The sequence below is a fragment of the Trematomus bernacchii genome, unplaced genomic scaffold (assembly GCF_902827165.1).
Source record: "Trematomus bernacchii unplaced genomic scaffold, fTreBer1.1, whole genome shotgun sequence".
Taxonomy (NCBI): domain Eukaryota; kingdom Metazoa; phylum Chordata; class Actinopteri; order Perciformes; family Nototheniidae; genus Trematomus; species Trematomus bernacchii.
The window spans coordinates 5,367,491-5,394,090 of NW_022987869.1; the positions used below are offsets into that span (position 1 = coordinate 5,367,491).

At 41.1% G+C, this 26,600-nt stretch overlaps 1 protein-coding gene across 1 annotated transcript; it reads left to right on the plus strand.

Annotated features, from left to right (window-relative positions):
• The first annotated feature begins 2,264 nt into the window (after positions 1-2,264).
• On the plus strand, positions 2,265-25,204 carry csnk1da (casein kinase 1, delta a). The gene is made up of 9 exons (XM_034113794.1): positions 2,265-2,723; positions 13,007-13,117; positions 17,634-17,782; positions 18,163-18,391; positions 19,058-19,228; positions 20,037-20,185; positions 21,209-21,377; positions 21,490-21,599; positions 22,707-25,204. The coding sequence occupies exons 1-9, from the start codon at positions 2,648-2,650 to the stop codon at positions 22,758-22,760; spliced, it is 1,218 nt and encodes a 405-aa protein (XP_033969685.1). The 5' UTR covers positions 2,265-2,647; the 3' UTR covers positions 22,761-25,204.
• Positions 25,205-26,600: the final 1,396 nt, after the last annotated feature.

The window sequence follows — 26,600 nt, forward strand, 5'->3', positions numbered from 1 at the left end:
CTTTGTGAGTTCCCTGACACACCGGGGACACATATATCTATGTATTAAAGACATCAAAAAGTGCATTTAGCATAATAGGTCCCCTTTAAGTGACGACTACAAATGTTTCTATAATCTCTATCTCTACATGTATGACAGCCATTCCATTCCAGTGTCTGTTGAATTCCAACACAGAGAAACGTTTTCAGTAGAATAAAACAAATGAAAAAAATAAGTTTACTCAAACACATATCTACAAATAGTAAAACCAGAGAAACCGATAATGTTTCAGTGGTTTCTTAATAACTACTTAAAGTATATTTAGATGCCAATACTTTTTTACTTTTACTTGAGTAACATTTTGAATACAGGACTTTTACTTATATCAGAGTATTCTTACACTTTGGTACTTTTACTAAGTACAATATTTGAGTAGGCTACTTCTTCCAGCTCTGAAACCTAGCATAACCCTGTACTACAATAAGTGTACATTCCTGCTCACGTAACATATTTTGTTCCTTTTTAAAGGAACTGCTCAGATTTATTGAATGTTGTACATTTTATAATCATATATTTTATTATTATTTCAGAGGAATCCGTGCAGTGGGTTGTCTACGAGAGGACGGATTGAGGACAGACAGCTGGACAAAGAAACCACTCTTTTGTTGTTATGCAGGACCAGACTCTTTACTTGGAAGAGATTGGCCTCCAGCAGCAAACCAATGCAGCAACAACCAATGGACTGAGCGTGGAAAGTAAATATGGTGGCCATAAATAATACTTCCACGCATAATGATATAATACTGTACATGCAGGGCTGTCCCTCCCTACAGGAAGATCACGCAGACTGCGTGGGTCCTCACCTTGCGGAGGGGGCCTCATCTTGCGACGACGCTCGCGAAACAGAGGGCCTCATCATATAACTTTGTGTGGGGCCTCAAGTTGGCCAGGGACAGCCCTGTGTACATGTACAGTATGAGACCTGCAACACAGGCATCTTAAAGGTCCCATGTCATGCTTTTCCGGTTATTACCCGTCCCCTTGTGTGTTATGAAGGTTTTTCTGCATGTAAACGGTCTGCAGAGTCACAAACCCTCAAAGTACACCCTGTAGCGAGTAAAACTCTAACACAGAAAAGACCTGTCTGCTGCCCCAGAACGCCTCGTTGGAGATTGATATTTTTCCATTGAAAACTTCCTGGGTACAGTGACGTGCAGCCCCCTCAGCATCCCCCCCTTCCCGCGTCCATTCGCGATGTCTCGCTGTCTCGCAGATCCCACGCAGCAAGCAGGAAATTAACCCAGCTCACACTGTCCGCCCCTCGCAGCAGCGAGCCCCGCAACGTCCCACCAACACGGGACCCAGACCCCACGCAGCATTCTCATCTGTTTGTCATTACTGGTGTCATTTTCTGGTTGCTAACGCCATTGTAACACATAATCACTGATGTTCCGCTGTAACGGTGGTGGACTCATCAGAACAGAGTGGGCAAGCTGACCAATCAGAGCACAGTGGGCGCACAGGGAGGGGGGGGGCAGGAGCTCCAACAAGCCGTTTAGGACAGAGAGTGAATACACATACTATACAGAGATGCTGTATGAGAAACCAATGTGAGTTTGGAACATTGAACAATGTAAATCTATTCTAGTAGACCTCAACAATGGAATTATGATCAGTAGAAATGGCCATGACATGGGACCTTTAAAATATAAAGTTTGGTCTCCAACTGGAGAACAAGATAACGGAGTTTAGGAATAGAAAATATATTATTTTGGGAACATTTTGAATATGTTTTTTTTGTCCTGATAACTATTACTGTATTTGCTGCACAAGAAAACAAGATAATACTATACTACATTTTTGTAAAATGATGTACATATATATGTACCGAAACAAAACACTAATAAAAAACATGCCAAACAGAGCAGAGGTTATTCGTGTAGACGTGCACCGCAACTACAACATAAAACAAAATACAATGACCTCAGACTCGTGGTGTAAATGAAATATAATTAAGCTGGATTTTTTTTTAATAAAAAAACATCATAGAGCTGAGTACAAAAATAATTATATCTGATTAGATTTTTTACTTTCTTTTTTAAAGACTGTTAAAATGGAGATTGAACTAAAAAAGAGCAATACGAACAATCCTAAACGATTAACCGTTTTTTTATTGTGTGTATTGTTTCCTGAATCGGCTGTTACTGAACATGGCAGCTCTTCTCTGAGAGGCTCTCTGGCAGTGTCCTCCCTCGGGCAGCAGCAGGGAGGTGATGTCAGACAGACAGGCAGACAGACAGACAGCTCGAACAGATCACTGACAGAGACATACAGGATCCTGCGGTACCCTCTCAAAATCCACCTTCATCCGTACTGAATTAAAGCGTATCCATCTCAAAAACAGCAGGAGCATAAAGTACACACTTGGAGCTTTCTAACGAGCGCTTTATTAGCACGGTATGAGGTTATTAGGATTTTAAAACAAGAGGCGAAAGATTGTGAGAGCTGACTTGACTATCCGGAGAGGACATACTACCGAACAGAGGACACTGTTCATCTTATTTGAAAGGAGGTTTCATGTTTCGGATGCTAAACAGGCTCGGGCTGTAAACCTGAACGTTATTTTGGGTACATTTGGGAGCTAGCGAGCTGCTTGCTAGCCGAGACCATGGAGCTGAGAGTGGGGAACAGATACAGACTGGGCAGGAAGATTGGAAGTGGATCATTTGGGGACATCTATCTTGGTAAGTTCTCGTAAAATAAACCTGCTTTCCTGTCTTTGTTTTCCAGTTACAGCTCAGCCTGGTAGATAAAGCTCCATCTGCCTGTCTGTCTGCTTGTTTCCTGAACAACTACCTGACAGTCGATCAGCTGTTTACTGTTTAGTGTTAGCCACATTAGCTGCTAAGCTAACAGGAAACAGACGTCCGATACATTGTGATAATTCACTTTAATACGCCCGACCTGCAGTAACACTTTGCCTGTCATAATGTCAAATGAAGTTCCCACTGAACCGTCTTAACGGAGAGAACAGAAACTACCGACTGCTGTGTAGCTTTAGCTAACCCCAAACTAGCATTTAGCTAACGTTAGCTCATATTTGTGTCCGCTGGAAGCAGCAGCAGCAGCAGTCCGAGAACAGAGCAGCTGAGCAGGCCACAGGCTGTACTCTGAGGTCCCTGAATGTAGCACCAAAGGCCCCTTCACGGTCCTCCTTTGGTCTCGGTAATAGAAAGACTCTGCAGAAATAAAATAAAACGGGAGAGGTCTCCAGAGGTTAATTACACTTTAGTTTCACAATATTTGTTATGAAAGAAACCCATATATCAAACATGGGATTATGTATCTGTGTCTATTGAAGGCCTAGTGGGTTTCATCTAGCATGTAACTGGTTAATAAATGATCCTTCTGCCTGTGTAGTGCTTGATGGGACATGTTCACATATCACCCAGTTGTATCTACTTATGGCCCAGGGCTAGGTAGTGTGTGTAAAGAATTGATAGGATGGGTTATTTTAAGAGATATAATCAGCAGTTGAGAAAGTTTAATATTCTCTCTACATAAAACATGGAATTCAGATGTTTAGCAACTATGCTGTCCAATCCATCTTTACTGAGCTATGTGCATTTGAGGGACAAACAAGAGATGGGAAAACATAGATAAAGGAAATTATTTATAAATCAATAACAAATCTGCATCAATCTAATTAGAGTTCCCACTGAACTACAGGGAGTCTAAATTGTAATGCATCCTCTGGTGACCATATTGGAGGTCCACATTGTTTGAGAACAGCTGATCTAATTTCTAAGCTCAAGACTTAGTCATCTGAACAAGAATAGAGAACAGACATTATTAATTGATGAAGCATTTTTACTGGCTGTGGATGACCATGGCTTCTGCTGTTATTCTCAGTATTGGTGAATCAGGCATTTTCTCACATTAGTCCATGAAAAGAACAAGGTATATTATATATAATATTCTGCTCACAATGATATAAAACAGAAAAGCAGAAGAACATTGAGAATCTTCATTGTTTCATCAATGAAACAATGTTTTGAATAATGAAATACTGTGGTAAGCTGTTAAGAACTTTTATACAAGATCATATTATTTTACTGGACCCTTCCAATGTTAATGTGTCAATTGGAAGCAGTTTGTCTCTAGCCCTCATGCTACTCTACAAAAGGAGTACCGAATTTTGGCATTAACTCGTTGCCAAAATATTGTTGCCGGCTATTCAAAGTATGATTATAATATTTCTGCTCATAGTTAATCATATTTCTTTGCATATACTGATCAAAGTCAAATTAAAGTACCTGTAAAATGTGCAGAAAAATAGAATTTTGACAGTGGGCCGTATGACCTGTCAATACCTGATATTTTTCTATCCTCAGCCATGCTCCCATAATGCTTACATTGTTGTGTTTGTTGTTGGCTGAAGGTGGATAGGCTGTTTGAATACTGCCTGTGTGTAAAAATGACAAACATTCATAGCTGTTGGAATAGTTTAAAATCTTTGCGAGGCTTGTCTTGACAGCTCTGCTATAGCTTACTTAGTGACACGTTATATCTTATTTATCTGTTGCCAGACTGTGGTTTTACGGGGAAATGTGCTCTACTATTTACTGGGCGGAGGCACTTCCAAGACTCTCTGAGGGGTCATCTGCAAAAGTTGGACCTAGCCCAGAAAAGTCCACAGGGAGGCTTGTTTACTTCATAGTGGAAATGGTTAGTTATGTGTTGGCAATCAGAGAAGATAGGTGTCATAGAAAGAAATATCCCAAAATAAAATAGGATAGCCTATGTGGTAAACACAAGCTTACGTGATTTTCACCGCGATGCTAAAAAGTTGATGTTCTTGCTGAACAAAACATGTTGGTATCATAATCATGTGTTTATCTCCAATTTCAAAATCCAATGGAAATATCCAATTGCTTTTACTTGAGGAGTCCCTTGCAATGCTAATTTCTGGGTTAGCTTACAAAAGATACGTGCAGTGACGTATCTACGTGCAGTGACGTATCTTTTGTAATAATGTGACGCGTTTGTGTGTATTGTGTTTGTTTCCCGGGGAAACACTCACAAGAAACACCGGCTGTTGTTATGCCTGCTGTGACGTTAAGTTACCGCTTGTAATTATGCCTTTACAAGCTTCAAAGTTTTTAAAGTATTTATCATCTGAATTTGGCGAAACAAGTTTAATATTCTAAAAACCAAGACTTTGATGAAAACAAACTGTCACGGACCCTGCCGTGTTATCTATGATTACTATACGCTTTTCATTCATAATTTCAGCGGGAGGGAGGGGGAGCGGCGCTGTGGAAGAGCAGAGTGCGCCTGTGTTGACATTCCCCTTATTGTGCGTCAGTGTCTTAGGTTCAAGTTAGACAACTAATGTCTGGGTTAGTGTTCATGACTTCATGTTTATGTCATCTTAATCTTTAATCTTAATGCACACACACTTTCCGTGCTTTCCAATAGTTTAAAATAGTTTTATTCCACTGTTAAATAACCTGTTCAATACAAACATGCCAGTTGTCAAAATTAAATAACATTTCTGTGAACTGATATTTGTTTAGTGAGCTTATTAGAGGATGTTCCCTGAAAGATTGTAAAATGTCAATGAAGATGTCAGACTTAGTATATTTGTTAATAATTACATACAATACATGGAATTTGTGTGTGTGTGTGTGTTCCAAGTGAATCTGCGGCCCCCTGGTGGCCAGTACATCAATTATGTGGCCCCCACCACCATCCAAGTTGCCCATCCCTGCTATAAGTAATGTTTTTTTTTTTGGACGGACACTATAATTTACATTTTTTTTACTGTGTTCAATCTGAATTTACTTTAAAATAAACAAATTCTATATTGATTCTGACTCTTCTACATCCAACTCACAGGTTTATCATTGCTTTGAGAAAAAAGATTATTAATTTACCTCTTTTAGAAGGGAAGATATGGTCATTTGTTATGGGAATGTCATTTTCGAGCCCGAGACCTGAAAAACAGGCTTGTGGCTTAACAGGTTAAATCATGATGGTTATATCCCATGTTTACAAGGCTTAAACTTACAAGATTAATATTCATACATTTGATCAGAGCACATATAGGCCTGGCCTGCATGAAAGAGCAGTTTATATGTCGACTGAATCCAATGGTGTGTTGGTCATACAATAGAGGGATTTCTTGCTAATGTGTTGTGAATAATGTAAAAGAAAATACATTATTAGAAAGAAATCACAATATCGCGATATTTCGATCTAAAAAAAAACTTCATTAGATAACCATATAATAATGAAAAACCCATGAATAACATGTCATAAATCAAATAATAACATTTGTTTGTGTTGCACCTGAAGCAAAACTCCCATACAAACAACGCAGCATTTTTTTAAATGAGGACTGTAGAAACGCACAGCGCTGTTTCAGTTTACGACCTGTTAGACGAGGACTTGTGTAACAGGTATGGAGCCAAACTGAAAGCATGTATGCTAAAAGGGATGGGTGGATAAGCAGAGCTCAGAACATCAACAGGGAAGTTAGGACAGGCTCAGACCTGACGCTGACTCAGCTGCTGACTCACTGCACTTCTGCCTCTTTGTGGTTCGGTTGTGTAAGACGTTCTTGCGTTTTTTATTCGTATGTTGACGTCACCTCAGGTGACTTCTTCTAAAGAATATTTGGAGTTGAGAAATCAGTTTTCACTTGCACGGTATGGCCAGGTAGTATGTGTGTCCTTATCCTGAAGCACACCTTACACAAGAGTTCAGCTGATTAGCTGCTTACACACCAATGAAATCCTGTGGGGAAACACTGCATGGGTTCAGACGTTTGGATTGGCACCAATTTCGCACCTGATTGCTATCAACTAGCTACATTTGAATTGACAAGTGGTCTTTGTTTTCTAATGTTATTCCTTCTCTCCTGACTGTCTGCAGAACAGTGATTCTGTTTTCATGATTCCTCCGTAATGATTAAATACACATACTAGAATTAAGATAGTATTCAATTATTAACCATCAAAAGTTTGTATTCCTTCCTCCTATCGTTTGCATTGTGTAACCTGACCGTTGGCAACTTTTTGGTCAATTCTGAACATCAAGCAAGCTGAACATCCTTGGTGAAATAATTAGCTGTTCAGTTTTAGCAAATCAGTATTGGGAAGAGAAACAGACATAAGGGAAACACACAAATAACTTAAGTCAATAGGGCACACATCACAACCTAACAGTAGCTTGTATATCTCCCGTCGTACATTTTTTCGTTTCCCTATTTGAAAGAGGAATACAGACTTCTGGTATAGAGAGATACTTCCTCAAATGCGACACAACAGTCAGTTTGATGTTGGTTTGATGTTTTTTTTGTGAAGAGACTAGGTGTATCTGTTGCTGTTGTGAACCAGTGTAGGAGGACATGTCCTAACATGTTTTACACCAGCAGCACTGCTTATCAAAAACACACACCTATGTAAACATGTACTCACTTTTAAGGCCGCTACACACCCACCTGAGACCAAAGAACGCGTACCGAAGGCGTCTCGACTTTTACGTCAGCTACGTCGCCTGCGTCGGCTATGCCGCCCGCCTACGAACACACCGCAAATACTTCAGTCAACGAGTGGCAATAACTGTCCTTGCCAGCAGACAGCGGTAGTGTGAATAGCCAATCAGAGTGATTGCTTGGGCCGACTTTCTCTGACCTCCCGCGGCCGATTCAACATGTTGAATCGGCCGCGGGAGGTGTGAAAAGGTGCCGTAAAGAGACGACCGTGCGGGACACACCAACCTGAGTAGGGCGCCCCGACTGCCTCTCTGACGGCCTCTGACTCCCAAAATCGGGTTGCTGTGTAGCCAGCTTTATACAGACCAAATGAAATCTGCCCAGACAAATCACATTCCTATGATGCAACAAAGAACACAACAAACGGAGGAGTGCTGCCCAGAATGTAACAACACACATTTTCACTATTGGAGCTGATTGATTGATGGATTGATTGACCTGGCACATAAGTAGGGATGGGTATCGTTTGAAATGTATCGATTCCGATTCCGGTTCTGCTTATCGATTCCGGTTCTTATCGATTCCCTGTTTCGATTCCAAAATTGTAAAAGAAAGAGGTCAAACGTTTAGATAACAAAAATATCTTTATTCTTTTAAGCTTTAACTAACATTTTTACAGCGGCGCAGACGGACCCGGTGGAATACAGGGTCTACCGCGTTTAGGAACCGTTAAGCAGAACCGAAATTGTGTATTTTGTATGGGTACCCGGTACCCGGCATTCTCTTATCGGTTCTCATCTGGAACCGAGTTTCGGTTCCCAACCTTACACATAAGTGGAACAACAAGCGAGTTAAGTCTTTCTGTTGTGCTGCAACTGAAATGGAGTAGAACAGCCCTGGGTTGCAGTCGAATAGTCCAAAAATCAGCTCCTATCGTCTTTTCCTATCCACTATTCCTTGACCTCTGAGTGAAACGTCACGGGGTTAAGGGATAGTGGATAGGAGAATTCAAAAGGATTTAGGAGAAGAGACTGCGGTACTTTAGAGACTCCGACTGCTCTTTCACTATCCGACGTGTTTATGATGCGCCAGCAGACGTCATAAATGTGCGTCTGCTGCTGTGGGGAAACTATGGAAACTACAGTTTTCTATACAGCGGACTACAACATGGATGTTTAATAAGAACGAGGGACTACTGTAAACTCATCTAGAGACTCTGCACCGTGCTCTGATGCTGTTGTTTTATGCTTTATGAACGGGGACAACAGAGAAACATATTCTTCATGACCAAAGTTGGAATTGAAATAAAAAAGGAAAGTGAAACTTATGCTCGTCACCCTCTCCCTCCGGTCCACATTAATACAAATGATCCCAATACGTATGATTGTATGAAAAGATCTTAAAATCAATACAAATGTATTTATTATAAACGTTAGTCCTTAACATCTATCACTGTGTATATCACCATTCAAACATCTTTTAAAAGTTGAACAAACCCCACACAGCTCAGTAAAGACTGTGAAATGTTGACTTTATTTGATCATTTCAGTAAAAACTAACGTTCATATTTCTCTTTTTGATTATAATACTGATGAACGTTCAAAACAAAGCACTTTGGCAACTTACCACATACGTTTTAAAAAGCTTAATAAGCACCGTAACTTTCATGATATCATTCCTCGGTCATAATCGGTTGTTTCCGTGAACGGCCGAATGTTGTGTGACGGCAAATGCTGCGACTGCAAGGCATTGTGGGGCAGCATTTTCTCCTCTCCTTTCATAAAGGGAGGTACAGTGGTTCCTAAGATAAAGGAGGTTATAAAGGAAGTTTCAAACCTCCTTTCCTATCATCTAGAGCAGGGGTCTGCAACCTTTTTGACCAAAAGAGTCATTTTGATCCCTTTTCCCCAAAAGATTTGTGTCTGGAGCCGCATTACATTATATAAAACTGTTAACCTCTAATAAGAAACAAAGAACTCCTATAAGGAGAATTAAAAATAATACACAGGCCTACTTTAAAATAAATTAAACGCAGCACTTGGGGAGTCCTCTGCACATTTGAAGGAAAAAATATATAATTAAAATGGGCCCACTTTGAAATAAATAAAACATATAGCTGCACCCTAAAAAGAGTTAAAGGTGGGGTATGTAATTTTGGAGAAACCAGCTCGAGTGCGCTAGACTTTGAAAATACACAACCCGAAAAAATCTGCCTCTTCCTTCAGTCTTCCTTACAGAGCCCCTCCTCCAACACACACGAACGCGCACATGACCAATAAGGGCACGAGATAAGTTTGTGCACAGATGGAAGGCTGACAGGCATTCAACCGTGCAACAAAATATAAATAGTCCTACAAATACTTTTATTTTATTTCCTTATTTTTGTCTAAGCTCAAGGGCTCTCGAGCCGCGGGTTGCTGACCCCTGATCTAGAGAATTGGAACAGCTCTTATCATGGCTGCCACTGAGGTACTTCCGGGTCATTTCACTCGGTTAGGAAGGTTCCTAAGCTAAATGGACTATTGGACTGCAGCCCTGGTTTCCCTGTTACTCTGTGCTACACATATATTAAATATCATTTTACACTCCTCACATTAATTGTAGGGTTGCTAGTAACGGTTGTTTCCGTTATATATTTATCTATCAATTTTTATGCAGGGTAGAACTGATTAGATTATAGTGGTCAAGGTCACTGTGACCTCATTAAGCACGTTTTTGGTCATATCTCAGGAATTCATAAGCTGTTTTCCACACATAAATATCTAAAAGGATACAATGATCAAGTGATAACACAAATGAATGTAAACTATACCATAACTGGTTGATGGAGGGATACAACCACCAGGAGCAAAGTCAATTTATTTCCATAAACTTAAATAGCAAATTACATTGATATATTTTTATTAATTACACCACACACGTTTTAATTCAGCAGTCCATTTATACAAAAAGTTGTGATATATATATATATACATATATTTTTAGATCAAAGGAAAAGTGTGCAGGTCCTGCATCACTACATAAATGGCGCACAATGGTCGGTCATCATAAGTAACCCCATTAATACATATTTTCCTGTTTTTGCCGTTTAATAATAACCTTTATTTAACAACTTTGATGTAAATGAGTATCCACTTGGGTGTTTTCCATCTATTGACATCCCACTCTTCTCACTTATGTAGTGAAACCGAGAGTAATCCATTCAACTATAGCGGTACCGACCCTTTAAAGTAATTACCCAGAATGCAACAGATCAATGTGGTTCGTTTGTTCCCCAGGATCACTGCAGCACCTCTCTCATGCTGCACAGCCTCGCATGCAAAGCCTGAGGCCATGTGCCCTGCCCAGATGACCTCATACAGGGAAATCAATAATGCTCCATTGGTGCTGCTGTTAGCCGTAAAAGGGATTACGTAACCTGCTTTCCAGCTGCTGGGTTTCTCTGGCAGGAACTGGACTCTACAACTGGACTCTACAACTGGACTCTACAACTGGACTCTACAACTGGACTCTACAACTGGACTCTACAACTGTCATTTAGACAAAAAAAGCTGAAGCACTGGTTTGCTTCAGCTCAGGGGTGTTCAAACTAAGGCCCAGGGGCCAACTGCGGCCCCTGGTCTGTTTTTAATTGGCCCGCATCTAATTCTAGAAGTGAAATGGAATACGGCCCACACCTGACACTTGTGCTTGTCTTAAAATTGTACTTCTTAAATATGTAAAACTATATTGCAGTGTTAATAAGCCCAATTATAGCTGAGAATATTTTTAAACAAATCTTAATCGATACAAAAAACAACTTATTTACATACCAAGCTTGAAATATACCCTTCATATTCCCCCTTATTATAATCAATCTGAGGCTTCTGTTTGAAAGAATGAAAGCATATTCAAGTATCAAGCATCAAGCATCATTGACCTACATTTGATTGATTTATCTAACTTCACTTGTGAGACAATATCCCTCACCTCTAGTGAGGTGCCCCGCCCTCAGTATGTTTGTCTGTATGTGGCCCTCAGTGAAAAGAGGTTGGACTCCCCTTTTCTAGATTGACATATTTAGTATTTATTTCATGTGGTTGGTCAGATCACACGGAGCAGCAGAGAGTGGTCTCATGGGCAAATCCTCTTGTCTGAGTGGAGATCTAATGATAGACCCCTGAAAGAAGAGCAGGGTACATGAAGTGCTCACTGTTGGCTGGCCTGCTGTGTTCATAGCCTCTGATATGGAGTCTGCTTATGAGACACTGACCAGAAGCTGATGTGCTCACTGTAAAGGTTCAAAGGTTTTGATGTGTCGTATACACGGCTACAGTCACAGGGTCCTCAGACAACCCCTATACAAATAGTGCACGCTCAGGAGTTTAGCAGTCTTATGGCCTTTGGGATAAAACTGACTGTCTTATTTCCATAAATGTAATAATTTAGGATAAACCCCTTGAGATGAGCCATCATGTCTTCAAGGAGGTCCTCATATACCTCCCCCATATACCTCCCCAAACAGCAAGACAGTAACCAGAAACTCAATCACGTCACAATACAAGACAAGACTACTTCAATCACAACACAAATATTAAAGATAGAAATTCAGACATAACCACTACGGAGAGGCTATAAACAAATACAAACATAGTGTTTTGCACTTGTGAATTCATCAATAACATGTACAGTTAACGGCAACAAAAAGAAGCATTGTTAACCATTTGAAAATAAGTGAAGTCTCGTATATTTGGTGGTAAATGATTCCAGTCTGAAGGAGCTTTGAACTGAAATGATCTTTAACCTACTGTTGTGGATACTGAGGGAGTGGAATAGAAGTATTGTGTGCCTCAACTGATATGTGCAGGACTGTGGTACTAATAATAATAATAATAATCCTTATCATCTTTACTTTGCTGGATTTGATGAAACGTGATGTAAAGACACAGTGTTTCCCCTAGGTTTACTGCTTGGGGGGGGTGCTGCCAGGGCGGGCCTTTCCTCCGCTCTTGTCTCTGATTGTGAGTGTGTGCATTCGTATGTGTGTGTGTGTGGAGCGGAGCCCCGCCCTTCAGAAACAGAGCAGAGGACAGAATGTGAACGTGCAAAGCAATGCAGTGGACACTGAAACATGCACATCCATTGGATAAATAACATAAGCGTTTAGTTTATTTAATAAAAGAGCACATGTTCAATGTGAAAAGTGACCGTAGATAGATTATTTCAATTTCGATTTGGCGCTATATTTATATATATATTTAAAAAAAAACACCTTGAATTTCAGGGGGGGCGCGGGGTTCCGTTGGGGTGGCGCAGCGCCCCCCCAAGACAATGGGAGGGGAAACACTGAGACATGAAACGCACACTGACCTGACTGCATTACTTGTTTGATTTACGGATGATATTCTGTTACATTACATACATCAACGTCCTGTCTGTAAACGTCACACTTTGTTGAGGCCGCATGCTGTGTGTCCATGCTGCTCACCTCTCTGTCTCTCTGTCTGTCTCTCTGTCTCACCTCTCTGTCTCTCTCTCTCTCTGCAGGAACTGATATCTCCGTGGCAGAGGAGGTTGCCATCAAGCTGGAATGTGTGAAGACCAAACACCCCCAGCTCCACATAGAGAGCAAGATCTACAAGATGATGCAGGGTGGAGGTACGGGTCACTCTAACGCACCCACACACACTTTCTGACACTAGTTTTTTCTCTTGTCAACACATAATGTACCGAAGTCGGAATCAGACTCAGAATTCCTTTTTTTGTCCTGCAACGGGGAAATGTACATTACAACAGCAGAAGTATAGTGCAGATAAAGTAAAGAGAATAGACTTGCATACAAAAAATAGCAATAACTAAGTATGCACATGTTATATATATATATGTATAAACTAATAGCAGATGAGTTCACCATGGTAACAAAAATAGTTTTTAAAGTCACTAAATAAAATCAAATAGGAAGCTGGTACTGTTTGCTACCAAGCAAGCGTACTCGACATTGAGAAACGGCCAGGACATATGAAATGACCCTTTTCCTGATATATAGATATGAAATGACCTATATCCGGATATATATTGTTAAATATATTTGAAATGAATTATCTCTTGATATATAAAGGTATGAAATGACCTTTATGCTGATATATCAGTATGTACATATGAAATAACCTTTTTCTAATATATATTGAAATGACCAATATCCATTTATACATCGTTATCTAGATCTAAAACGACCTCTATCCTTATATATGTGGTATCAAGATATGAAATGTCTTGTATTGGGATCTCATATTTGGGCCATATTGCCTTCTGTTCTACTTCTAAAACAGTGGTGTGCTTCTTTTGAAACAAGTTTGACCTCACTGAATGTTCCTCCTCTCGTCAGTAGTGTGTGTCTTTCTAACAAACGGTGGTCCTGACCTGGGGCCTCATTTATAAACGGTGCGTACGCTCAAAAGATGTCGTACGCCAGTTTCTACGCAATGTTTGCGATTTATAAAAAACAAACTTGACGGGAAAATGTGCGGTCCTCCACGCACACTCTGACCCATGCGTACGCACAAAAATGGGAGAGACGAGAAACTGCCACACCGTTGGCAGAAGGAAGAATGGAGAGAAATATGTGAAAATAATACCATAAATAAAATGTTACCTCTCATGTATCACATATGAAGAATTCATTTTCACAAATGGATTAAAGCCAATCTTAAAATGATTTAACAAATTGAGACTCCTCAGTGCACACAAAAACATAACTTGGAGAAATAAATAAATACGGAAATGTTATTGATCACCCCTCGATTATGTTCTCTTGTTAAGAAATGTATTCTCATAAATGAAGCGGTAAGCAGAAGGATAGAATTACTTTAAACTGACGGCGTTTTGCATTTCTATAGGTTGTATTATTTATTATTATTGTACTTTAACTATATATATGTATTTGTTGTTCTTTTCTTTTCACTATATCTGTAAAGCGTCTTTGAGCACCTGTAAAAGCGCTAACAAAATTAATCTATTATTATTATTATTATACGAGCATGGTTTATACTATCATGCTTAATCATGTTTTATGTCGTTCGCCAAGACTTGATAAGTGGCTCGTAAAACACAGGAGGTATGGAAACTAAGAACACCATATGTGGTCAATTGTACAGCTAATATAACACAACACATACGTTTTATTTCCTTTAACGGGTGGATATAGAGTTGCTGCGGGGGGGTTGAGACGCACAGGCTGCAGTGGAGACGCTGCGCACAGCTGATCGACAGCTGTATGGGCTTAGATATGTCTCATCATTATTTGTGTGAACATAAAAATAATTTGTGTGTAAATATGTGATTTGTAAATGTAAAAGACCATCCACAAATGCATTTAGATAGACAGATAGACAGACAGACAGATACTTCATTCATCCCAAATTGTGAAATGTGTGGAAACAAGTATAAACATAATAACATGAAATACAAATGAAAGCAATAGACAGGAATATATGCATATACAGTAGAAAGGACACAATGAATATTATAACATTTAATGTAGCCTTACTATGAAGGCTGACCTAAATACGGTGTTTTTCTACAGATTACTTTACCACTGCACTGGTAAGGTAAAACTAGGCCGATTAATAAGATGTGAAGTGCTTTGTAACTTTGACTGAATACACAAAAAACAATGAAGAAAGAGTTTCCTCTGGGCTGCTTCGCTGCCAGCTGCTCCCCCGGGACCCGAAAGTGGCGTATAGCCTGTACTTCAACATCAATGCATACGAATGTGCTCGATATATGCTGTATTGAACCAATAAACTAACACAAACTAACTGTATCACTACTGTATAACATGATGATGATGATGGTGATGAAGAATGCATCTAACGTTCCGCTGTTCATTATAATACAAAACCATCATGCTCTTACTTTGAAAACCATGCGGAAATGTCGTCGTCAGCCGGCCATCACGTGTTTTCCGAAAATAACCGAGTGACACGAGTAGATTTTAGCCGAGACCGGCGGAAAGTTTGTCTCAAAACTCTGTGTGTAAAAAGACGATCTGCGAGCAGAGAGTTGAGATCCACAAGCGTATTTTTGGTCGACAAATACAAAATGGATTCACAAATGCCTGATCGAAAGTTGTAAATGTTAAAGAGATATTCAAAGATCTTTTTTTTATTTGTAAAAATATTTTGCGTATTTGCAGATCCGTTTTACATTTGCAAATGTATTTGTGAGTTTGCAAATCTTTTAAATGCATTTGTGGATGGTGCTTTACATTTACAAATCACATATTTACACACAAATCTTTTTTCTGTTCACACAAATAATGATGAGACGTATCTAAGCCCATACAGCTGGAACACAAACCACCAAATACAAAAAAATAATTCAGATCCAGTCGTCATGACTCCACTCCGCAGGGATCCCCCGATCATTTCTTACAGTTTCTCATCAAGGGGGGGGTCTCCTGTCCCCGGTACAAACACACTGACACACTGCCTGAGGAAGGTTATGTGTTTTTTGTCATTAACTTTTTTCGGACCACTTATTTATTTATTTTGGTGACGATCCGACCTCCATGCTGCTACTCTGGTTCAAACTGCATCCACCAAACAATATGATTTATCTCCACCTTCCCAAAAGAACCAAAATCTTTTTTAACTGTTCTGTCGTCATGTCCTGCGATCTTCTTCATGCAGTCAGTCTGAATGAATATTAATACGGGCCGTTTCTTTGACTATTTATAGGCAAATATGGGCGTTACGTGAAGCCCGCAAAAGCTGCGCCGCATTACGAGTTGATTGTGATTTATAAAGGGAAACCGGCGTAGGACGTGCGTGCGCAGTGTTTTATAAATCGGAATATTTGTGTGCGTATTTATTTGCTTTGTCCTACGTAAGCCACCTTCCCACGTGAATCCTACGCAAGGCTTTCTAAATGAGGCCCCTGGTGTGTGAGAGATGTTCTGTCTCTGTCAGCACTCTGCACACATGCATCTGTATTTCTGTCTAGCGGGGCGAGATGTTTGAGGCCTGCTGGCTGACCCAGACAGCAGATGTATATAAATAGTGCGTCCGTGCTCGTGTGTGTTTGTGTCAGCTTTTTCCTGCGGTGTGCCTATAGAAGGAAATGCCAGATGGCCTCTTCATCACGGCCGCCAGTCACCAGCTACTACTAAAGCAGATGGCCTCTTTGATGTGTGTTTGCACATCCACATGTATTCTCTATAGTAGCATTAAACCCACCACCAACTAAATGATTACAATGCACTTATGCCCATGGGTGACAACAAATATTAAATACTACAGGATTTATTGGATGAAGTGGTTAGTATTCTCTGAGCTCCTAGAACCGCTTGAGGCATATTTTTAGTTTATTTGATAAACTCTGACCTTTTATGGTGGTACCTGTGGGGGAAACCTCTGAAGCAATGGGACTCAGAGAGAGACACGATAGAGAGCTGGAGCTTTGATGGCAAACACTGATGGTTTATTTGGAGCTTCGGCCGGAGAATTCACAAGACATGTCACGGGCCACGAGTTGACCACACGGTAGAGATGCCACAATCAATTCTGAAGAGCCCTCCTGTAGCTCCAGGTTTGAACTAGTTCAGAGTGTAATAATCAACATTCTTCAATAGATAGACTAAACAGCTGAGGACACTGAATCAACTTTAGTTGTCTGTTATGGCTCGGGGTCATCTACACCCCGAGAAGGATGTGTTCCAGGTGTCCCACAACAATAACTATCTCTGACAGAGAGTTGCCCAGTCATAAACTGGTAACAACAACAATATGCTAGGGCATGGGAGATAACGGCTGCTCAAGGTTGGTCAGCTGCGTCAGAGGGCGAAGGAGGACATGCAGGGCAAATGATTCCCCAACAGTACCTACGCTTTTCCTTTGTCGGTTAGTATTCAGTTTAGGGCTAAACAATATTTTGGCACATATTTTGCCTATAACAAATACAAACGTATACCCTAACCCTGCATCTCCTGTGAATGGGATTTTGCATTACTCAATATTGTGATTTAGACAAAATTCTGAATAATTGTTCAGTCTCTACTTCAGTTTTACAGAATCAAACCAGTGAGAAGTTATACTTAATCCAAATCTGTAGTTATTCAATTTACCAGAACATTTACTAACATGGCACTCAATATTCCCCCCTCTCCTTTCCTCAGTGGGCATCCCAACGATCAAGTGGTGCGGGGCCGAGGGGGACTACAACGTGATGGTGATGGAGCTGCTGGGGCCCAGCCTGGAGGATCTGTTCAACTTCTGCTCTCGGAAGTTCAGCCTGAAGACAGTCCTGCTGCTGGCCGACCAGATGGTAAGAGAGAAGATGACTGGGAGGCACCAGCTGTAGAGTGGTGCGGGAATGAGTCCTGAAAACCGGATATTAATTAGCATTTTTACAAGTTCCCTTGTCCTGAAGTTACGTTTTGTGAGTTGCCTGAAATAAGGTCTTTGGTTAACACAAGCTTACGATCTTTTCACTTTTTGTTTTACGACATGAAATATGTCAGTAATTACTCCACTGGTGAAAGACTGAAGCTAAGTAGATGTGTTGTATTTTTAGCAATCTTAAGAAATGCTGTTACTCAACAGGAAATATCTGTGGTGTGTTTTGTGTAGAGATCATGTATTGAAGGCTTCTCTGGCATCCAGTCATATTCTTATTTTATTGTATTATTGTTATTCTCCCTCTAGATCAGCCGCATCGAATACATCCACTCCAAGAACTTCATCCACCGAGACGTGAAGCCAGACAACTTCCTGATGGGGCTGGGCAAGAAGGGCAACCTGGTGTACATCATCGACTTCGGCCTGGCCAAGAAGTACCGCGACGCCCGAACGCACCAGCACATCCCGTACCGCGAGAACAAGAACCTGACCGGCACCGCCCGCTACGCCTCCATCAACACCCACCTGGGCATCGGTAAGAGCAGTCCACCAAACACCGACCTCTGACCCCTCAACATTCATGATTCCAAGGGTTTCTTTTACGTACTAACTTACTTTTTTCTCTAACTCATTTACTAACTTACTTCCTTTTATACTTACTTTTTTACTAACTTCCTTTTGACCTAGTAACTTTTTTTTTCTTACCAACTTACTTCCTTCCTTACCTGCTTATGTACTTATTTACTTATTCACTTTTTTGACTTACTTACTGATGTACTTCCTTGATGATTTACTAACCTACTTACTTGCCTACCTTTTTTACTCATTTACTAACTTACTTTTTCTACTTACCAACTTGCTTGTTCCGTACTTGCCGACTTACTTATTTACTTTTTTTAATTACTTTTTAAACTGATTCATTTATGTACTTCCTTACTTATTTACTAACCTACTTACTTACTTTTTACTTAATTACTTTAGTATACTTTTTTTAACTTATTTTCCTGCTTGCTTACTTACCTTACTTACCTTACTTACCTTACTTAGTTACCTTTTTTACTCACTTACTTATTTTATATGTAGACTTTAAACAACTGTATGTGTTCCTAAAATAAGTAGGTGACGACACTACGTAGGACAGATTTGTCCCTGGTTCTGGTGATTTGTCCGTCTGATGTCCCTCTGTCCTCTGTGTCCACAGAGCAGTCCAGGCGGGACGACCTGGAGTCTCTGGGCTACGTCCTCATGTACTTCAACCTGGGCTCCCTGCCCTGGCAGGGCCTCAAGGCTGCCACCAAGAGGCAGAAGTACGAACGCATCAGTGAGAAGAAGATGTCCACGCCCATCGAGGTCCTCTGCAAAGGATACCCATGTACGTTCAGTCTGCACCTCTACTTGTTAAGAGTTCTTAAGAATCTGGCCTCTTGTGGGGGGGGGGGAGCGGCTGCAGGTACTGGTCCTGGTCTGACTCTGAGCTGAACTCTCTGCCACATGTCACACCCCCGCCCTCTATACCAGGGGGGTCAATCTTATTTTAGTTCAGGGGCCTAATACCGCCAAATGTGATCTCCGGATGTGGGCCGAACCAGTCAAATCATAGCATAATAACCTATAAATAACAACAACTTCAAAATGTTCACATTTAATTAACTATCTTTTTACAAAACATTATGAACAACCTGAAAAGAAAAACAAGTTCAACAATGTTGTGCCCACATGTGCATTACTTACAGATCACAGTGTATCTACAAAAACATTTAGTCACCGGTATCTGGAACTGAACAATATAGTTATTTACTTTATGATCAAAACAACTTGTCAAGATCTAGAAGTTCTTTTACATTAATTTCCACATCTGTGTAGTAATCCTGACACACCACCATACAAACTAAAGTGGGAGCTAATCAGGTTCATCTACCCCCATGCCTTGTAAATGTATAACATGTATAGATACAAAATGCAGTGCAGGAACAATAGGGTTCCACCAAACTCTTTTGTACTGACGCTGCTGACTGACATTATATTGCACATTGTAATTATAACCTTTTGCCCCGCGGGCCGTATGTTTGACACCCCTGCTCTGTACTCTTTCCTGTAAAGCAATAACGCAAAAACGTACAGGAAAAACGATAATGTTCGAATGTTGATCCAAACCCTCATTTCTCCTTTCCCCCCCACAGCGGAGTTCGCCACCTACTTGAACTTCTGCCGCTCGTTGCGTTTCGACGACAAGCCCGACTACTCGTACCTCCGCCAGCTGTTCAGGAACCTGTTCCACCGACAGGGCTTCTCCTACGACTACGTCTTCGACTGGAACATGCTCAAATTTGTAAGTTGCTAAGCAGATTCACTTCACTCAGTAATGAAGCTGTATTTAGTTGCATTATTGTTATTATTGAGCCCAGGTTAATTTACATTAAGCCTTGAAGGCAAAGTACCTTGTACACTAGATAGTAACATGAGTGTTATCCTGACCATGGTACGGCTACCTTTTTTCTATTTAGTTTCCCCTGTGGATAGAACACATCAGTGTAGGCGGGACAATCAGCAAGTTACGATAGAACTGCTGCTAGAAATTCAATCTGATGAATTTACTTCACAAACTGTTTAAAAATACAAGTGCCCATTGTTCTGTGTTTTGTGTTAAATGTGTGAAACTCAATAAAGAGTATTTATTAAAAAAACAAGTGCAACATGAAACAGAATGGAGATATGTGAAATGGGACACCCCAATGAACAATAACGTTTTAGAATAGGCTCCCACACACTAAACAAAGTATTTACAATATATATTACTTGTATTATACAGAAACATTTACAAGCTAAGAATAGAATAGAATATACGACTCCAACCCTAAATACAAAACGGTCCCAACACATTTATTTCCTCCGTCTAAACATTGGTTTAACACGTGAAAGATATAATAAACACCGACACATTCAAAGGGAAGATGATGATACTAACAGCTTTTAGGACACTCGCTGAATCCCTTCAACACGACATATACACATAAACGCACATAGTCAATTGTCGGGTTGGGGATGTTCCTCTCGGACCAATCAGTGGTCTGGAGGGTTTTAACTCCACCTTCTAGTGCCCACATGGTAATAAAATGAGTTCAAGATACTATCCACAACTTTTGCAAATGGAAAACCGATAAAGAGTTGTGTAGAGTTGTACCATGCATGGAAACATGTGATCATGTGACAGGCCTGGACCATTTCATTTTTATTCAGAGCTCAGAATACAAGTACCATTGTCACCGTGTTTGGGCAAGTGCCGAATTCAGTTTTCACCAAGTTGTTGGATTCGGAAAGAGGGTATTCATGTTAACGACTGTGTGTGTGTTAGGGGGCCAACCGGGCGGTGGAGGATGCAGAGAGGGAGCGGCGGGAGCGTGAGGAGCGTCTGAGGCACAGCAGGAACCCGGGGGCCCGGGGCATGGCCTCAGCCTCAAGCAGAACCAGGGCAACACAGGAGGTCGCAGCCCCCTCCCCACTCAACCCCGCCTCACACACAGGTCAGTACACACACTCTTTAAACCAAAGGAATGACAGTTCATCTTCCAGTAACTTTGAGTTTGAGGGGGCCTTTCCATCATCGTATTTATTTGACTTGTCGTTGTGTCTCAGGTTTAGAGAAGGAGAGGAAGGTGAGCATGCGTCTTCATCGCGGAGCACCAGTCAACATCTCCTCCTCAGACCTGACGGGACGCCAGGACGCGTCCCGCATGTCCTCACAGGTAACACACACACAGTGCTTGGTTACGCAACGTAGGAAAACCTCAATAGGTCTGACATACCAAACTTTGTTAGCGCATTGGAGCAGCAAAGTTCTGAGTTGAAAGCCATTTTTCAGTCCTGCAGCGGTAGCTTTGGTGTATTCCCAATCAATATGGATTTCAGTAGCTGCCTCTCATATTGATCAACTACTGTGGTAGTGTGCATAAAGGCTGCCTTTCTGAGTGAGGAAGGAGAAGAACACACTGTTATAACCTGATTTGATTTGATTTGATTTATTGATTCCAGCTGGATACTTTAGTAAACTACCTTTTAGCTTCACTAGACTTTCCATGTGAAACTGATCATCTGTGATGAATTGTTTAGCAAATGAACAAAAAAGGAAACGTATATAACAAGAGAACAAAGGAGTATGTGCAGACGTTTTTGCCCCGAGCAGCAGCAGTGAGAACAATTACGATTTTTTTCTTCTGGGAGTTGTTTTTTTCCATCCAGCATGGATGTGTTTTTTTGTCTCCATTAGGTCCCATGTTCTTGAAGACAAAGTGCTCCCCCTGGAGGTCAAACAGTGTAACAGCCGGTCAAATTCTAACATGAGCTTTAATCTGTCCACATACTGTAGCGGCATACTAAAGAAATACAACAAAAGATTGACTCAAAATGAGTTGCAGCTGAGGCACCAGGAAGCCAATCTTACTCGAGAGATGTTCAATGTCCAGGCAAGAATATCCTCTGTGCATTTATTTAGGTTCATCCCAATCATACAACACAATGGTTTACCCTGTGGCCTTTCCTATGTTTTCCCTGGTAAAAAACATATGCTGGTGCGCCAGTCCCACCTACACCTGTGTCTAATACATAATCAGGTTCCCAACACCGCCTTCAAAATAAAAGCATAAATAATTACTGAAATAACTACGATAAATAATGATTAATTTGATATAAACAAAAAACTGCTAGAAAACTCGTGTTTAATTACTAAAAAAACCTAATTCAATGTATAGCTCCAACACACACGGTTGAACTACTAACGCATGGCGTTGATTCCTTTTGTGTTATTAAAACATTTGGTCCATGTGATCAGTGATGTTGTTGCGTCTCTCCTGCAGGCTCTGTCCTCCCGAGTCACACCCAGCGGCCTCCAGTCTGCAGCTCCACGGTGAAAGCTGCCCAACATCCACCTGTGCACCATGGAGGCCTCAACATGCACCGCCTGCCTGCAGCACACAAACACACACACACACACACTTTCATGTATACACACAGGACTGTTAACTGACAGAGGGGGACTACCATCCAATGCACCAGAAGAGTCTGGCTGCTCTCTTGTTCACTTTACAGAGGAAGAGCTGCACAACCAGGAGTGTCTGGTGTGTGTCTGTGTGTGAGCACCCCCCCCCCCCTGAAGCCTTGGATTTTCTTTTCTTTTTTAACCTTTTGGTTTTACTTGTTTTTTGTTCTTTAGCATTAAAACTTTTCTTCCAACAGCTCCACTGATCAGACTTCACAAGGGTCTGTTATCGTAGGACTTTTTGAAAACTGGAAGAGACATGATCCATCTTTGCATTGTTAAAGGACAGTGCCTAAACTCTAATGTCTGTCCTGAAAGACTCCTTGAATCCCACAAGTCTTTTTTTGTTTAGATGTTTGAGGTTTAAATGTTAAGGTAGGCATTGTTTTAAAAATGGGACAAGAGGTCTTTTTAATGTTCTAGTTTCAAAGGTGTCTTTTTTTAGTTTTGTCCTCCTCAGGTGCGTGTTGTATTTGATCCGAAAACACGCAGCACACTCTCTGTCCGTGTACAGGCTGTGACTGCAGTGTGCTGCTTGGGAAATCTGTGAATGGATGACATGTTGTTTTTAATCTGTGCGTAGTGATGTGCTTTGTGTGTGTTTGTGTGGTTCTGTCTTAGGGTTATACAAGAACATGTCGGGTGTATTTTCTTTTAGGGTTCCTAACTCCTCTGCCTCCTAACTGCTTTTTACACCATATAACGTCTGCCTCCATTTTTTCAAGTCCACCTCTGGCCATTTTCTACCGAGACCTCGACAAACTGTCTGTATTATCGTTGGACTCAGCATTTCAGGGAGTAACAACTTCCTTCTTCTTTGCAAAACCTCACAGATGCCAAAAAAATGTATTTTCCAGTGGAATGATTGTTCGTCAGCGCAGATAAATCCACGGCCGTTCTCACCACGGACACACAGTGGTAGATATTATTTGTCCATTTGCTGGATTGTATTGCAGAAATGCATTTCCGTAAGCAAAACATCTCTTCTGCGAGTTTGGTCGGAATGAAAGCATTTCTTCTCTTAAAGCCGCCTTCACGTGATGTGCGATCTAATCCTCGCTAACCGAAGATCGACGCAGAGCCTTGTGGGAAAAACAGCTAGCTAGTTTTGCTACTATGGTTACTTTTCCTGCTAGATTGCACGACTACCAACAGCTGTTATCTGGTTGGTTGCTCTTTGAGAGGTCAGAAACAATCGAGGTGAAATAAAATAAAAATGTAAGTTTGGTTGGAATCAAATAATGTATTCTCGCCTGAAGGCGCCGTTACACAATGCGCAATTTAGTCTTTGCTCACTGAAGATTTACGCAGAGCCTTGCGGAAAAAACGGCTAGCTAGTTTTGCTTCTATGGTTACTTCCATTGCTAGCTTGCGCTGCTACGTACAGATTATCTGAGTGGTTACACTTTGAAAGGTTAGCGACAATAACAATTTGAATCATTTGAGACAATTTCGGGTGGTGGGTGACGCATGAGGGTAGCACTTCCACGTAGTCGGGCAACATCGCTCTCTTTTATAGAAACAAAACAATGTCAGCGCAGAGCCGTTTTATCGCTGATGATGTGAAAGCATGCTTTTTCAAAACAATTTCTGACTGTGCTAAAACATGCTGTAAGCAACAGAAGTGAAGCCATGCAGTTCACATGATTCATTTATGACATGAAACAAAATGAAAGGCGTTGGGATCAGTTAATGTGAGAGTCCAGGTAGAAAATGGACCGCCGTGCTTTTAAGAGGCTTTAAGGACGTAAGGAGGTCATGGAGAGCTGTCTTAAGAAAGCGTGTACAAGCCATGTTGGACTTTTTCGGTCACCTGTGAATGACCAATGAGACCTGCAGACTTTAAAGTAGAAAATCCTTGATGTGATAGACTGGTTGTAGGCTGTAATTGTGGGAGGGTGGGGTGGGGTTGTACATGCTTGTTCTGTTGTCGTGTATAAGGTGTTACTCTGTCTGCCACGTCCGGATGATGGAGGCGGAATACGGAGGGATTGGAAACGCCTCATTACACAGCTCACATGGGGGCTTGAAAAACAATCTAAAGTGGCGGATGAGCTTGTTTGTCTCACTGGCGATGATAGATGCAGGAATACTAAACAAGGGATAATGGTTTTTTCAATGTCTGCGTCTCACTTCTTTTCTTAGTTTGTCACCTGCGGTCCAGTTTGGCTTTGAACTGCGCAGCGGATATATCTCTTACTGTGGATTCAAGGGAAATCTTTCTTTCCACTCCCACCTTAAGACTTATGCTCCTCATTTGTAATGCCACTGTATTTGTGTATTTTAAAAGTGTAAATAAATAAGTACTTGTATGTGTTTCTTTTTATTTATTGGGATGACTGAAGAGAAAGCTGTAGGTAGTGGTACTTGTTGGTATGTTTTATTTTCCCTTTAGACCGCATGGAACCATCCTCTGGAGACAATGGATTTCCATACTATATTACATGCATCATGCTTAATGAATGGAAAGGGGTTAAATGCATGAAGCTCAGCACACATGAAATCCCAACTCCACCGTGGAGTATCAAAACGTTGATTAATATCCACATAATGGCGTATAAAAATACGTGTAATGTCAGTGTTAATAAGAAAATAATTTGAAGAGGCTTGGATACGCCGTCATTTGCAAGTAATCACCACAACTGACTGATACAGGAAGACGGCTGTCAATCAAGCAAAAATGCCCCAAAGCAGGAGTCCCTTTACTTCTTAAGGACGAATAACAGGCAGAGCCCAGCGCTCTGAAATCTGTGATGCGACCGGCTGGCCTGCATTGTTATCACCCAGGAAGAGTGCCTCTTCAACCCTTATTCATACTAGGAAACAGCCGTGGACAGCTGCTAAAGGGAGAACTACAAACAATCCTCCTAAACCACCAAGTGTGCCAATCCAGAACAGATACGCTCCGCTGATCGAGAACCGGAGATCTCTTTCTGATGACCTGGATAACCTGTCCTCTTCACACAGCAGGGTAAGGACCAATAGCTACTCCAAAAGTAAAAGGCTAGAGGGAAAGCTAACGACTGGGCCTGAAACTCTGATTGTGGGTGACTCTGCTGTAAGAGATGTAAAAGGTCTGTGTAGTAAGAACAACACCAAAGTACTCTGTTTTCCCAAGGATATGGTCTCCGACTTGGCTGAGAAGATCCTGCATATTGGGGCTGAACATCCGACTGTGAAGAATGTGGTACTACATATTGGAACAAATGATGTTGTGAAACAAGAGTCAGAAGTGCTGAAAGAAGACTTTAAATGTCTGTTGGAAACTGTCAGCTCTCTAAATGCGGAGGTGTTCATCAGTGGCCCTCTACCGCCAGTCAGAAGAGGAGTGGAGAGATTCAGCAGACTGTTTGCACTGAACACGTGGCTTTCAGCTGCCTGTAGTGACCATTCTGTCCATTTTATTGACAATTTTAACTTTTTCTGGGATCGCAGACATCTTTTTAAGGCAGATGGAGTTTGCCTGAACAAGTCAGGAGTGAAATTGTTTATCTCTAACATATTCAACTGCCTGCATCAGCAATCTGTTCCCTCTGCCAAGGACAAGCGGCAAGAGGAATCAAAACAGGAGAAAGACACAACACATCGCGCAGAAAACCCTGAAGAAGTATCACTGCATCCGCCTGAGGAATGTTCTGATTATGGGAGACCTATGACACAAATGGAGGAGTCTCCACTGCCCGTCACCCCCCCCTGTCAAGGCCTTTGAGGA